Source organism: Lepidothrix coronata, unplaced genomic scaffold, assembly GCF_001604755.1.
Source record: "Lepidothrix coronata isolate B3197 unplaced genomic scaffold, Lepidothrix_coronata-1.0 Scaffold134, whole genome shotgun sequence".
Taxonomy (NCBI): Eukaryota; Metazoa; Chordata; class Aves; order Passeriformes; family Pipridae; genus Lepidothrix; species Lepidothrix coronata.
The window spans coordinates 2,036,823-2,052,470 of NW_016690314.1; the positions used below are offsets into that span (position 1 = coordinate 2,036,823).

General features: G+C 44.6%; 1 protein-coding gene across 4 annotated transcripts in view; it reads right to left on the reverse strand.

Annotated features, from left to right (window-relative positions):
• CNTN4 (contactin 4) overlaps nucleotides 1-15,648 on the reverse strand; it is a 286,454-nt gene that overhangs the window by 50,271 nt on the left and 220,535 nt on the right. For all 4 annotated transcript variants that reach the window (XM_017827120.1, XM_017827116.1, XM_017827117.1 and 1 more), the window contains 3 exons: nucleotides 8,277-8,413; nucleotides 6,364-6,493; nucleotides 2,447-2,597 (listed from right to left, as the gene is read on the reverse strand). In XM_017827120.1, coding sequence (XP_017682609.1) covers nucleotides 2,447-2,597; nucleotides 6,364-6,493; nucleotides 8,277-8,413 — 418 coding nt within the window. The remainder of the gene's footprint in view (nucleotides 1-2,446; nucleotides 2,598-6,363; nucleotides 6,494-8,276; nucleotides 8,414-15,648) is intronic.

Below are 15,648 nucleotides of genomic sequence, written 5' to 3' on the forward strand. Positions count from 1 at the left end.
ACCTAAACCAATAAAGCTCTTTTTTTTTAACCATCGTAGTCTCCGCTCTCCAGGCAAACATTGAACACCACACTTCACTTTGCCTCCTGGGCAGCAGTGGCCTCCAGAGCAAGAGTCCCAGCAGCAAAAACCATGCCCAGCGTCTCCAGCAAGGAGTTTAATGTTACACAACAGCTGAAAAGTCACAAAAAGCCCCAGGAGAAACTGTGAAGCGATTGCCATGGCAGCCGGGAGGCTGAACATCAGAATTCAGAGCAAGGACTGACACAGTAACATTGCTTTTAACTCCCCCTGGAAATGGAAGGATCATCTATATTGATTAACCTTCACATGGTCAACCTTCAGCCTGGAGAAGTATCCAGGTGTTCAGGTGCCTCTCTGGAACTTGAAGGATTCTTTAATGTCAGTTTAAGCACAGATTTAATTTAAGTTTCTTCTCCCACACCTGTCTGAAAGTTCTGTTTCCTGTCCTAGATGAAGAAATTTCAGCAACAGCTTTTCCTGGCATCTTTCTTCCTAGATTTCAATGGAGTTTTTCCACAGCCAAGAAAGTTCTTGTTCAAAGTCCATGCACAGCATGGGTATAAGGAGATACTGGGGCAGGACTCCAGTCAAGGGACAGCAGGAAGGAGGTAACATTTCAGAAAATAAAGAAACCAGGAATACAGCAGCAGGAAGCAGAGCACAGGCCCTTGGCCCCTCGTGCCCGTGCAGCCAGATGGTGCTGAGGATCAATGCCACAGTCACATCAGACAACCTAATCTCCTAATTGTGCACTTCACACCGTCCCCAGGTACAGCCTGCAGGGATGGTGTGGTTGATAAAGGTGGTGGCAAGGATTCAAGGCCCTGGTCCCCACGGGAGACACAACCAACGGCGTGTGAGAGCCGAGCAGGTCCAGCTGCCAAGGCGACGGAGCGCTGCTCACCGAGGCACTTTGCCAGAGAGTCCCCACTGGATGATCTGGCTGGCACAAAAACCCCTGGGCTGAAGGAGCTGAAGATTTCACACCTGCTTGGGCACGTTTCATGTCTGGTTTCCCATCCAGGGCTGGGTGCCCAGGTGGGAGGCTCCTGGTTCTGGCACGGCAGGAGCAAGAGGAGTGGGCACCGAGTGCCTGCCCCTCAGCCTTGCATCCGAGCTGACACTGCACTGCTCAGAGGAGGTGGGGACCCACAGCCCACCTCCCAGCCCTGCCTGGGCAGTCCCACTCCTAAATTCACATGAGGAGCAAGACCTGTGCCATGCTGAGGAGATCAGCCTCAGAGAACACAGCTCCTTCTGCTCCAGACCATGCCAGTGAGGACAGGGGGACAGATGGGACCTCGTGGGGCTGATCCAACACTTCAGCACTGAATACCTCCCATTCTTCGCACCATCTTCACCAGAAAAGCAGGTTATTTCAGTTTTAAAAATCAATATACCTTGCTCTGTGATAGCTTTGACCTCACACAGCTTTGTGCCCTGCCTGAGGAAGCTTTGTGTCATCCATCACCCAACGCTTCTCATCCCCAGGGGTGAAGCTGAACAATCCACACACAACAGCTTTGTAAAGAGCAGGGGAAGAAGCTAAATAAGTCAGAAAGAGGGTGTTCAATATTTCAATAATCTGGCTCAAAACGAACTGTGGCTTTTTGCACATTCATACACATCACCACAGTATATATTCCAATGTACAGAGTGGTTGAGTGGAGCAAGATTAGACTTTCCAAGATAAAAGAGGAGCCCTAACAGATTTAAGCTTTTCAATATAACAATTTCCTGTAATATCTGGCTTTTTGACCTTTAGGCCAGGATTTTCCCCACCAATCCTACTGGCACATCATATTTTGGAAGAGTGCCAAGGACAGCTCTCTGTGTCCTGCTCTCAGGCAGGACAAGTGGGACAGGCAACACAACTTCACCTCTGCACCAACAACAAATCACTGTGACACCACATGAGGATTTGAAAGGTTGGCTCCAACTTCCTACCAATGCTCTCCTTCTGAATTTTGAAGGAAGAAAGAAAAAAATTACTTGGCCAGTCTGCAAAAGCCATCTCCAAGTCAGGTTTTAGGACTGCCAAATTAATTACTGACCCCAAATAATTCCTATTTGCAGGGCAGGGAGTAATGGACCAGAGCTGTGTAATGTGCAGTGGAGACTTTCATCTCCTGGGTATTTTTTTTTTTAAACAATGGCTATTTAGAGCGATGCAGAGGCAAAATATTTGGTTTTTTTGGAATGCATCTTTATCAGCTTCTTGGCAGGGATGCTTTAGTAGCACACAGAGATGGGGTGGGCACAATGGGAATAGGAATCTCACCAGCTCCTTGTGATCGAACAGTTTCCACACGTATTTGCAAGTCAATTTTGTGAAGCTATTAATGACAAATTCAGCTTTTGTTGCTGCAAGTCCCTGGGTTGGAGCAAGTTAATGAAAGAAATTGTTACTTTAAGACATTACCTCTCATTTTCTCTCAGGATGTCTTTTCCTTTCTTCCAAGAATAAGTAGGTCTGGGGGAAGCTTTGGGCTTACACTCAATGATGACTTCACCACCCACTTTCACGAGAGTTAACTTTTTCAGGAGTGTTTTGGAGAAGTCTGGACCGATGGCTGAAAGAAAAAAAACAACACAAACCACATCAGAATTCCCTCTGGAAAAACCAAATTCAGACTCTTTGGAACATTACAATATTCCAGGGCTGTTTCTCACTTAGAATTCCTAAATTATTGGACTTTGTGAACCATGTGCAATGGGGGCAAACAAACACCTGAGAGCTTCAAGTCTTGGTTAAAAATGTATGTTTAGCTAAAAACCTGAGAAACCAGCAACCCCACCATGCACATTTTACTGAGGGGAGCACCCCTAATAACCACACATGCATGGGGTGCATGGAGAATTTCCTTTTTTGTGTCCTGATCATCCTTTTGTCAACCAACAGTACGCAGGAAAATTGGCACAAACACAGAACCCACACAAATAATCAGAAATGTTAACATTTCCAGAAAAGTTGACATTTTTATGCTTTCTATTCATAATTGTTGCATAAATTGGGTTATTTATTTTAATTTTGTAAAGGTGGGAGACCTTGGCACAGCCAGGTCCTGAACCAAGCAAAACAAGGCAAGACTTGTTGGTGCCAGGGCACAAGGTACTCTCAAATCACCTCTTTTACTCCCTGCAGGGCACACTTTTGTTTGGTGAAAAACAGTCAGATACCCATTGAACCAACGCTCAAAGCCCTGCAGACAATCTGCACTCTGGCTGGGAGGCAGGACAGGGAGCAAGGAGGTGCCTTGGGTTCTGATCCTGCCTCAAAGGCTTTTTAATGACATATTTGATGGGACCCGATGACAGGCAGAGCTCTGAGGCAGCTGCCTCCAGACTGACTCAGGCAGTGAAATCCCCAAAGATGACCAGAAGGTTTTATTTATATCAAGGAGGACAATTAATTTTTTCAATACAGAAAGCTCAAAGCAAACAGGTGAGGTGGCTTAAGGGGTTTTATGAACAACTCTTGCCCTGCTTGCTGTGTTTTGCTGTCAGGAGCTCGGCTTTGTGACGGATCAGTGGCAGCAATCCCTGCCCAGTCCCCTCTAGCTCTCTCCATCCTCTCTGACAGCTCCATGCCTGCAGCCTGCACCTCCTGCTCCATCCCTGGATCCCTCCCAGCATTATCCTTGACTTGCTCTTTTGCTGCACCCTGTGAGATGAGAGTTTAGATCACTGCGCTTTGCACCTTCTCGATGCTCCAAGACAAGATCTAAAGTTCACCTGCAGCAGCTGGGAGACAAACCCCAGCAAATTCAGTGTTCTCAGGGCATCTCATCTGCCCTGATCCTTTTGGATATCGTTCCTGCTGCAAAGGAGTTGAATAAAGCCCAATCCTACGCTGATAATGGGACGGGCTTTATGATCCAATAGTGCTCATACCCACTTTTATGAATCCGAGTTCACCATCTCTGAGCTGCCTTGTCTTCCATGTCAAATCACAGACAGCTGACCTCACTTTGGCATAGAGGAAGACAAGTGTGGTATTAAAGACTATAGAAGAGCCACCTGAAACCAGCAGTGGGTTTGTAAAACACTTCAGAATTAAAGGAGGCATCCTGAGGGCAGCGTCCCACCGATGCGCTCGGAACCAGACGGATTATTATTTATACCATGTGCCATTATTAATACATTATCACTTCTGGAACTAATTTCTCAGATGATTCTTCCAAATCTATGAGCAAAACAGATTTTTGAATAATCCTGTTGTTTCCATCTCTGTGATGAACAGTTTAGTCTGGGTTTCTTTGTGAGTCATTTGCTATTTTTTTCTCGGTCCTGTGTGAGACAGAGGAGTTGCTCAATATGGGGTTTATTTTGTGACGTTCAAAACGTTGTCATCTGACATTTAAAAACTCTGGGCTCACTTCTCAACACTACCACAGCTTCCCTCTGCCACTTAAATGCTTTTAATTTCTTCACACTTTCTTTTGGAATTGAGGATTTTAATGATTTCTTCTTTCTACCGCAGGCCCACCCTGTTGATTTATTATTTTTAAGTATTTAGCCTGAAAATTCTGAAAGACATTGACTGCACCTTGCTATATGTACTTCACAATGCCCAGCACAACAGGATTCTGCTTTTATTTAAGGACTGCAGGCAATATAACTGGCAACAATAAATGAGAAGAATCACTCTGAGAAAAGCTCTGTAATTTTCCATTTCTCTTTTTTCACTTAATTTTGCTGTAAGTCTCGCTTGCTATTAGTGATCTTTCATCATCTCAAGTGCTTAACTTTAGGACCTTTTAAAATAACCATTTGAACACTCAGATCTGTCTAAAAGCTAAAATTTCTCAGGGAGGGCTCAGAATGTTGCCCTCCTTTGAAAGCTCTAGAGAAAAGGCAAACATGCTGCTTGTCTTTCAAAACAAGCCAAGTTAAACCACACATCCACAGAAATTTATCTGCAGCACAACTTTTGGGTGCTTTTTGTGTGACATACAGAAGCAAGAGTGCATAACGCCAGTGAGAAGTTGGCCAGGTAAAAGTTCTCTGACAGGTTTCTAAGCTCAAGGTCTTCAAGATCTTTGCTTTTCTTATGGACACGAGGTACAACAAGGGCTAAACCTCTCCTGAGAACATCTCCCTCCCTCCCAAACCTCCTATTTACCAGCTTTTAAATAGACAGGAAAAGCATCAGTGGGTTTATTTCGATTTCTTTCATGCACTAACACATCCAATAAATCTCAGCATTGTGATGTCTAATTTATTGAGCATTATCGTCCTTTTCTCAAACAGCAACACAGCCAATCCTTCAAATGAATTTTTTTCTACTCAGGCATCTATCACTGATGATAAAAAATGACCAAAAATTGAAAATGCCACACTGGGAAAAAAACCCCCGTGCTTTGTTCTTCAGGATAAAACAGGGACTGCAGCTATCGAACACGTGGTTTGAAAACAACACTGGTTTGTCATCAGGAATTCTATTTAACCCTTTGAAACTACATCTCTGTGCTGCCACAGCGTTTTCCAGGCCTGCCACCTGTACATGAACAACATTTGTGAATGAGTTGCAGGCTGGCAGGACACCCAAGGCTGGCAGGGAGCTCTGGGATGGTCCCATCCCACCCCTGCTCCACCAGGAGCAGCTACAGCAGGTTGCCCAGGGCCATGACCAGTTGGATGTTGAGTATGTCCAGGGATAGAGATGCCACAATGCCTCTGGACAACCTGTTCCAGTGTTTAACCAACCTCATAGCAAAGCTTTTTCCATGTTTAAGTGGCATTTCCTGTGTTTCAGATTGTGGCACTGGGCCTTCTCTTGGCACTGGGCACCCCTGAGAAGATCCTGGCTCTGGAATCTCTACTCCCTCCCAGCAGGATTTCACTACTTGGATTCACAGGAGCTTCTCCTGATGTTAACTGAGAGGAGCAGAGCAGGTGTGCACAAAGCAGGTGGGGCAGAAGCTCTTTTCTTGGGGAAGGTTTGGGAGGAGAGCATTTTGGTTGCCATTGGAATGGTGAAAGGTCTATTCAGACAGGAGGTTTGTCAGCATCTACTCAGCAGAGTCACCTCTGCAGCCCACTCTGAACACTTTGGTTTCTCCATAAACATTTCTAACCAGCAAGAGGCTGAATGCACTTGCCAGCTCTCCATGCTCTGTCACCTGGAGGAATATGAGAGTATGGGATGACGTAAAAAAATCTGTTCTCTATCTACCCACTTTCTCCAGTTTTCATTTCATGCCTTCCTCAAACACAACAACTTGCCAAAGATCCCCAGCAGCACTTCTGCTTCAGATGCTGAAACTTGGCAAAACCTGCTTGGTGAAGATCTTTCTGGTTTGGGGAGGTTTGCAGGGCTCAGGAAAGCAAACTTACCTATGACACTCAGCTCTGCACTGGTGAAAATGGTGCCATATCTGTTCTCTGCCACACACTGATACATCCCAGCGTCCGACAGGCTGACGTTGGTGATGGTGAGGGAGCCCTGCTCCAGCTGAACTCTGCCCTGTGGGGAACAGGACAGCAAACTGAAGAGTAAACAAGGAGATCCTTACTTGGACCATAAAGCCAGAGGTTGTTGTGCTAGATTTTATACCAAGGTGGGCAAAAATATGTAGCAGTAATAGGGAGAATTTGCATGTTCCAATCTATTTGTCTGCCAGCCAAATTTATGTCAGGTTAGAGACTAAATGGTAAAACCAATATAGTAGTTGGTAAATGCAATTTAAATTGGAGGACTTTCCCTTGACCTCTCATTGATTTAATACCCAAACCATTTAGATTAATATCCCTTTCAAGTAGATAAGCTTGAAGCGAAAAATGCATTTCGTTCCACAGTGGCACATCAGAGCCAGACCCAGTGCTCAAAAACATTTAAAACAATGGTATTTTCATAGAAGCACAGAATCATTGAGGTTGGAAAAGACCTCCAAGATCACTGAGCCCAGCCTTTGACCAAACACCACCCTGTCCCCCAGCCCAGAGCACTGAGTGCCACAGCCAGGGCTTCCTTGGACACCTCCCTGGGCAGCCCCTTCCAGTGCCTGACCACCCTTTCCAGGGAGAAATTCCTCCTGATGTCCAACCTGACCTTCCCCTGGCACAGCCTGAGGCCATTTTGAGCATATATAGCAATGAAGGCTGGTAAGACTGGTTGCCATCTTAGCCAGCACAGAGAGAAATACTTAAAATCCTCTGAAATTTACTGAAAACAATGGAGATGTTAATAATGTGATGATCCTTTAGTTCATATCAGCCTCTAAAATGATTAAAGTACAAGAGCATCTGCCAGTGACCAGCATGAAGCAAGTAAAATTAGTGTGTGGCAAAAAAGACCAGGTTACCATTTGTCAGCCTAAGGATATGGAGCTCATGTTATCAATTTTGATAAGTACAGCAAAGTGTTCCCTCCCTCCCTGGGAGTTCTGACATTTAAAAAAAAAAAAAAAATTAAAATAAAGAGCTATTGGTTTTCTGCGTGGCCGCAGGGCAGAAATTTAATGTTTGTGCAATCTGTGTTGGGGTTTGATCAAATCTGGGCTGCCATGTTCTTTCATGGTAAGTGAAGGGGAAAAAGTGTGAACTGCTGTGAAACCAAAGCTGTGGGGACTTGGTTTAGCTTGTGGTTAATAGTGGGGGATCATGGACTGAGGCTGGGCAGGGGGTGCATCTCCACAGCTCCTGCCCAGGGACACAGCTCAGCAGGAGGAGTGGGAACACCACTGGAAACCAGCAGCAACAAAAAGGTTTCATCATCACTTGAAGTTCACCTGAACATCATAAATTAAAAACACCAATCCGGGGTGACCATTTTCTGGCAAGAGGGCCCCCAGTCCCATTCAGCCATTCCTTCTGCTTCACAGGGGTCTCTCCACCCTTAAGTTTGTACCTTGGATCCTTCATTTTGGGGAGAAGCTCTGCTGCTGTGTGTCTTACTCAGCACTGACAGCAGCTCTCCTGGAGCTGCTCACCAGGGTGGGGATTTACTGGGAGGGTGGGGAGGCCCTGGCACAGGATCCCAGAGAAGCTGTGGCTGCCTCATCCCTGGAAGTGTCCAAGGCCAGGTTGGACGGGGTTTGGAGCAACCTGGGCTAGTGGAAGGTGTCCCTGCCCATGGCAGGGGGTGGCACTGGATGATCTTGAGGGTCCTTTCCAACCCAACCCACTCTGTGATTGTTGAGCACCCCCATCCTCTCCATCCCAAAATGAATAAACACCCCAGAGATCAGAGGGTGAACCTGCCGAGCTGTGACTCTCTGAGCCCAGGGAAGGGCTCTGGTGGTGCCCACCTGGGCCAGCAGAGGCTCCCCATCCTTCAGCCAGTGGTATGAGGGCTTGGGTCTCCCGCCGGCCCGGCATTCCCAGGACACACGTTCCTCTATGGCTGCGTGGACATCACTGATCTCCTGGATCCAGCTGGGCTGAGCTGCAAAGCAGAAGCATAAAACCTTGTGTTTGGAGCCAACAATGTGCCCTGTGGGTGCAAATGGCTATTTCTTTCTTCACCTGCACATTTAAAAGTTGGATTTAATAACGTGATTAGTAATTGCTACAGAGTGTTTTTCTTCCCCGAGTCCAATTCTGCTTTCTGAAGGTGGCAAGATCAGAACCTGCTTTTATTTTTAGTAAAAACTCTTAATGAAAAAAAGAAGCTTCAGAAATCCTAATCATTATACAAAACCAAAGCAACAGCTCATCTGCTGCCCCAGTGGAATAAATGACACTTGTACACCCCTGGTCCTTCAAATAAAGACATTTTCCTCTTCAGGACCTATATGAATTAGGCTTCAAAACTTGTAATTTAGAACTATCTCTGCACTGAAATTAAGGTTATTCCAGTAACCCAGGCCTATGTGGTTACAAGGACTATGTCAGGTCCAAGCTCTGAGTCCTGTCTTAGATTAGGGCCGTATCCACATGGAACATCTTCCATGTGGAAATGAGAAATCTTTGGACCCAACAGCTGAATTAATGACACGGAACAAACCTACAAATTACAAAAGCAGGCACTGGAGGCACATTTTGGTAAAATGTGGTGAAAGCTGCCACTTGCAGTTTTCAGACACTCGTGAGATTATATTTTTAATCGAGTTTTACATATTTTTATCACTGTTATTGTTGGCTTTTTTTTTTTAATAGAGTCTAAATTTAGCCAGGCTGCACATGTAAATCAAATTGCCACTAAAATTGCCACATGTTTTCGGAGACCATAAAAAAACCTCAGAGTTTCTCATGTTACCTTCATAAGCCCCATTTGTCTAGACAGACCTACAACAGTTTTCACAAAGTCCCATTAAAAGATAGAGTGAGTTCAGATTTCTTTAATGGTCACTTGTCCTGTTCTGACACCAGAAAACCTGACTTAGCAGGAAGGTATTACCAGTAGAGGTCCCCAAGAACCTGATTAATACTTTTCCCCATGTAATCAGATAAAAGGAAAAATTAAGATTAGTCAAAGAAAGGTAACAGCTTTGGATAGAGACTGGGGCCAGAAATGTGTCTGCAAGGATAAATGAAAAAATATCATATCCAAGTGGTAAGTTGGTGTGATTATACCCATAATACTGGTTTGTCTGCGATGATGTAATGATGGAAATTCACAGTCAGAGAGCTGAGTGTCTTTGAGAACTGTGCTGAGGCTGGGACAGACTTGTTTAATCCCACACCTTTCACCTTCTCACGGTGCCTACGAAGCCCAGAAAAAGCTGGAGGGTTTTGCAAAGCATCTGAACTCCAAGGGACGGGCAAGGCACAAGTAAAAGAGGTACTTAAAAGGAAAGGCGAGCACTGTTTATTTCTCTGACTGCCCCTCCTGCCCCTGTAATATTTTAAGCTTGTTTATTGTCTGTATCTAAAGAGACATGAAAGGGGAAGCCTTTAAATGTAGGAAGATGAAAGGCAATTCTGGCATGTGGATAAAGGACTTGAACAATTCCATTGAGCCGAGACACGCTGAGCGACTGCAACGGGTTCAGTGGCTCAAGGACATTTGCAAATTACTCCTGAATTTACATATTTACTATTCTAACAGCATCTAACTCATAATTTTGAAGAGAATCTTATGATACTGTAAGAGGAGCTTTATAAAACCTACACAGATCCATTTGCCTCTTTTTTTTTTTTTTTTTTTTTTTTTTTGCAGTGCTGTTTTACGGATTACCCACATGAAAACACAAAAAATCAAGACAAAACACCTGGAATTCACCTGTGGATCAGGAAAACTCATGGAAGGTAAGGTGTGTTCTATAACACAAGTGTAAAAAGAAAGGTAAGTCCTGTGTGAGGAGGAAAGAAAATTCAGGATTTACCCTCATTTCAGGCAGACTCCCCAAATAAGTGAAAGTGTCACCCAAGGCAGCAAAAGGCATTTTTGGGGGCACTTTGCAGGTTTCTGATCCGAACTCCTGCCCTGGCAGGGTTGAGATTGAAACGTGCAGTGCTGGAAGATGCCACCCCAAAAATTCCCGTCACCCCTTGGCACAGCACCCACGAGCCACAACCTCACATCCCACGCCACCCTCCACCCCCTCCAGTTATTTTAACGGAAGAGAATTTCAATCCCAAAGCCATTTTTGATGCAGACAACTAAAGAAGGAGCAGAACAGGTCACAAATTAACTCAGTGAAAAGCATCGGAGTCCTTTGTTTCGCAGGAGCCTCGTTGTTGCTGCTCTTTGGGAGACTTTTCTAATTAGGTCAACCTCTCCTTTCAAGAGTTCCTTGCAGAGAGGAGCAGCCACGCTCCTGACTTAATCTTGGGGAATACTCAAGGGTTGGTTCAAGCAGCAAATATGTTTGAGCCACCAAATGAGAGTTACCACAGTATAATGGAATTTGACAGCTGCCCATTGGGGACCGTACCAAGACATGGAAATGCGGCACAAGATTTCAAGCATGATAATTAAAATAATTCAAATAAGGGGAGGAAAGCAGCTCCACACTACTACAACATCTTCTGATATAGCAACATTATTTGAAGTAATGACAAGGTTTAATTTGTGACTGGTAGAAGCGGTCGAGAAAAAAAATCCTTGGGATCATTTCAGTGGCGTTGACCAAAGCTGAATTCTTTTGAGTCTGGAAATGTTTTGGTCCTATTGAGAGTATTTAAGGTATTACTGGCCTTGGAAACATCCTGGAGGAAAAATCTGGAAGCTGATTAAGAATTCATCTGAGTTGCAAGAAAAATTCATATGCTAAATCTATAAAGTGAAAGAAAAAGCTTAGAGAGAGGCACGACTCTTACATAAGGACAGCTTTGAAGGAAAATGTCCCCCTCCTAGGAGATGAGAGCTGTCTGGAATTAGTACTCAGGGGGATAGAAGAAAAATGATGGCAGCAGTTAGAAAAAAAAAAAAAAATTTACCTTTGATCACCTTCCAGTCTTCACCAGCGCAAAGTGGGGCATTTTAAACCAGGTGATTATGAAAAAATGCCCAAATATAATCTTACTTCTCTAAGACAAAAAAATCCAGAAGGTCTCTGTCCTTCATTATAATAAATTGAAAGGCAGAAGTAGGCACTGGAAACCTGGACCAGAAATCATGTCCTAAAAGACATTTTAAAAATGAAACAAGGTGGCCACCGATGATGCATCACATCAGAAATGGGTAACAAACCCACAGAACTGTGGGAGCAACAGGAGAAAAAAAACCAGAAATAAACCTGCAGGACTTTGCAATCATCTGTGAGTTCAAAACAACCCAAAAGACTCAAGCAAATGAGGTGCTAATACATACACAGAATCCAATTCTCGGTCGGCGTATATTGATCTCGGTGTTCCTAAGCCAATTTCTAGCAGCTGATGACCTGGTGCAGGCTGTGTAATTCATCATTAATGGCACATGAAAGGCTGAACGACTTGTCCATTACTATATCTATTCTAAGGAGATTGAGGCTGAGCCTAGGATCAGAAAAGTCTAAAGACCCAGAGAGCCAAGCAGGAGAAGTAAGAAAAACAGATGGGAAAAACAGAGGAGTAATTGGAAATAAAGAGTGCAGCCAGGGTGTGAGGTTTGTGCAGGCCATGCACTGCTCCAAAGGGGGATGCAGCTCCTGGACACAAACCCCTCAGGCCTCTGATTTGTTACCCTTCCCAATGATCACAGCAATGTGAAACCAGACCTCCAAGTATCACTGTTCCTCTCTCTTCCCCTCATCCTGACCTCTACTGCTAATTAAGGATTATTTGAAACCTGTACAACTTCCAGCTGTGCTAATGCTCCACCAAACCAACCTGCTTGGATGTTGCACCCAAAGGATGTCCAGTTGTCTGTGTCTTTGGAAAGATCTCCAGATCCTGCCACTTGGGCAGGATGTCTCCTTTCTGCCTCTGGCCATAGGGAAGCAGTCTGGGAGTTCTGCTTGGGACTAAAATATTAAATCCCAGAAGAAATCCGAAGGAGTAACTTAGCTGATAAAAAAGAAATAAATTGTCCTTACCTCTCATTTACTTCTTGTTCCATGAGCTGTTCTGTACCACTACATGACTTTCTCCCCACTTATCCCAGGCACCAAATGACTGTGGACAGTTCATTAAGACCAGTCCTCAGAGATTTAGTTATTTTTCATCCCTGAAACTCCACACTGCAGCTACTCAGGGGTGTAAGGAAGGTGTAGGGTGCTCTACACTTCATTTCTCATACCTATTTGTATTTTTGCTTCTCCTGCTCCGGAGCTATTTTTCCAAGCCACAATGATAATAATTTGAGCACTTTTTCTAAATCTCCTAAAAATTGGATCTCTCTGTAAGCAGGTTTTCATCAATCCCTTGGAAAAGGAAAAAGGGAGGAGAAATACACCTGTCCTCTGTGCAAAGACTTCTTCTGGATGCAAGACTTCCCATGGGCAGCAAATAATTCAAAACTGAAGAGTTATTCCCTCCTGCACTAACAGGAACCTCTGTAACAGGTAGCAACAGGGTTTGTTAGGGAGTGATGTAAATGATAATTAATCATAATGAAAACTTGCCCTATTTACGTGAATTTTCTTGTATTTTTATCAGTCCAGAATCTCGTTTTATTTAAAGTGGCTTTGAATTTTCAGTAAATTATTTGTGATTTGGGACCTAAACTGAGCTGAGATATAAAACTGCCTGATTTTCACTTATGCAAATTTCCTTTTTAGACCTCTAACCATAATGAAGAGTATAATATGATTTACATTGGAGGTTGTTTTATGGAGTGGCATAAAGCAGCTCTCACACAAATAAAACAGGCTCGCTGATGAAAAGGGGACTTTTTTCACTGCAAAATTAAGGAGCTGCATAAATTCCTGGTGGGACTTTGATTTGAGAAGTATTTAATGTGAAAAGCGGTCCAGCCAATTAAATGGCTCGTGCTGAATATCTTACAAAATGCTGCAAAGAACTGTAATTAGTGACAAATAAGTCTGTCTGTCCTAATGCAGATGCTGCTGCACTGGCACTTTTGGAAACCATTCTGACTGCATTTTTTCCCCTCCTTGCCTTGGCTCTCCAACGAGGAGTGGAGGAGCTCAGGAGAGAGATGCTGGAGCACCCTGGAGCTACACAGATAATGCTGAGTCAGCACCCACACCTGTGCTGGCTGAATGTGAGCCAAGTACCACTTGGATATTTTCCAGTGCTGATCTGACTGGAATGCCAGTGACAAATTGCATGGTTTTGGCCAAAATTCTGGCAGACAAACATTCCTGGTGGTGGTGTAGCTCCTCAGCCTGTCCTGCAGTGCCTGTCCCCACCCCTCCCAGTGCTGTCAATCCCAGTCCCACTGTTTATATTTGGAGTACCTCAACCAGCAGCTGTTTTTCCTTTTGTTCCCATTATTCAGCCTGTGCATTTTGTTGGGAAGGGGGACATTGAGATGTTGCATTGACTCGTCAGAGTCAATCCAGAGAAGCAGAGCCCAGGGGGTTAAACACCGGCACAACCATCTTGTTTCATACTTTGCATAAAAAAATACGCTCATATTTTAAAAGAGTCCAGGAGAGCAGTGTCCTCGTGGTGGCACAGAGACTTTGGGTGCTGGTCAGCAGGGAGAACCTGGCCAAGGCACATCAGCAAACCTGCAGAATCATAAAGGTTGGAAAAGCTCTCTAATATCATTGAGTCCAACCACAAACTCAGCACTGCCAGGCCACCACTGACCCATGTCCCCAAGTGCCACATCTACACAGCTTTTAAATCCCTCCAGGGATGGGGACTCCCCCACAGCCCTGGGCACCCTGTTCCAATGCTTAACCACTTCAGTGAAGAAGTTTTTCCTAATATCCAACCCTGAAGCCGTTTGCTTTTGTCCTATCACTTGTTACCTGGGAGAAAAGATTGATCCCCAGAAGGGGCAGAGGAGCAGTGAGGCTCTCATCAGTTGTAGGAAAAGCTTTGAGCACAGGGATGAGCAGCCAAACCAACACCTTATGAGCTCAGACTGCCCATTGCCTCTTTGTCCTGCACTTAGGACAATCTCTAGGATGCAACTGTTGGAAGATCAGACTGAAACAGCATCTAAATTTCCCATGAATGAAACAAGGTCAATAATAAATAGGCATCTCCTTGCTGCTGGTTTTTATGAAGGAGAAGGCAATTTCTTTTTAAATTAGCTGGTTAAGGTAATCTGTTTACTGCACTTCTGCCAAGAACCAAACAACTGTTGGCACTGCTTTCTGCTCGGGGGATAAATCGGAGCCTCGTGGAGGGTTATCAAATTTAAAATTTATGAGCAGCCAGATTAAAAATAGAATCAGGTCAATGGGAGTGCTTCCCAAATGCTGTGGATCAAAACACATGGAGAGAGCGGAGAGTTCAGTGGGAAAACAGGCACTGGGAGCACAGGCAGTGGTTCAGCCCGTGCCGTGGCCGTGGTGACACCGGGTCACACCGGGCACCTCACCTGCCTCAGCCATGGGGATTTACCTGGCACGGGGTCTGCATGGAACAAGCAAAGTCAGGAAGGCAGCAGGATGTGCATTTCTGGCTGCTAAAGGATGGAAGAGAAGAGATTTTGCAGCTTGATTTGTTAATTCAGAATCACAGAGTATCCTGAGTTGGGAAGGACCCATGAGGATCGTCAAGTCCAACTCCTGGCCTCGCACAGGACACCCCAAGATTTACACCACGTGCCTTGCTCAGGAATTAACTTGAGGCACGTGGTATCTGGTTAGGAATAGGAGAGAGAACAAGAGGCACAGCAGGGAAACAAGTGATGTGTTGTTCAGAGTCACATCAGTCAAGGAAACAGGGATAAGTGACTGTAATTGCATTAACAGGAACATGTTGCCATTGTGAAGGTCTATCCATCAAGTGGGACATGCAGCACTTGGAACAAATGCTCCTGGAGAGCAATAAAATACAGCCTGTTGCAGGGGCCCAAAGCACAGAAAATGGAGGAAGAACAGATCTCACATGTTTAATTAGCCTTTTCTGCTGCAACAAGGATGTCAAACAACTTCAGTGTCACTGATATGCTACCAGAGGAGAAAATAAACATTGATACAAGAATGAAATACAGCAAAAGTCAACCTTCCCTGACAACTTCCAGGAGCATGGGAAGAGCTGACATATCTACAGTGAGCAGGTACAGCTGAATTACTTTTTCTTCTATTTTTCTTGTTTTATACAATGCAAAGAGGCTGATAACTGGGTTTGAGGTGCTCTTAGAGCCAGACTGTGATCTTTGGGATACAG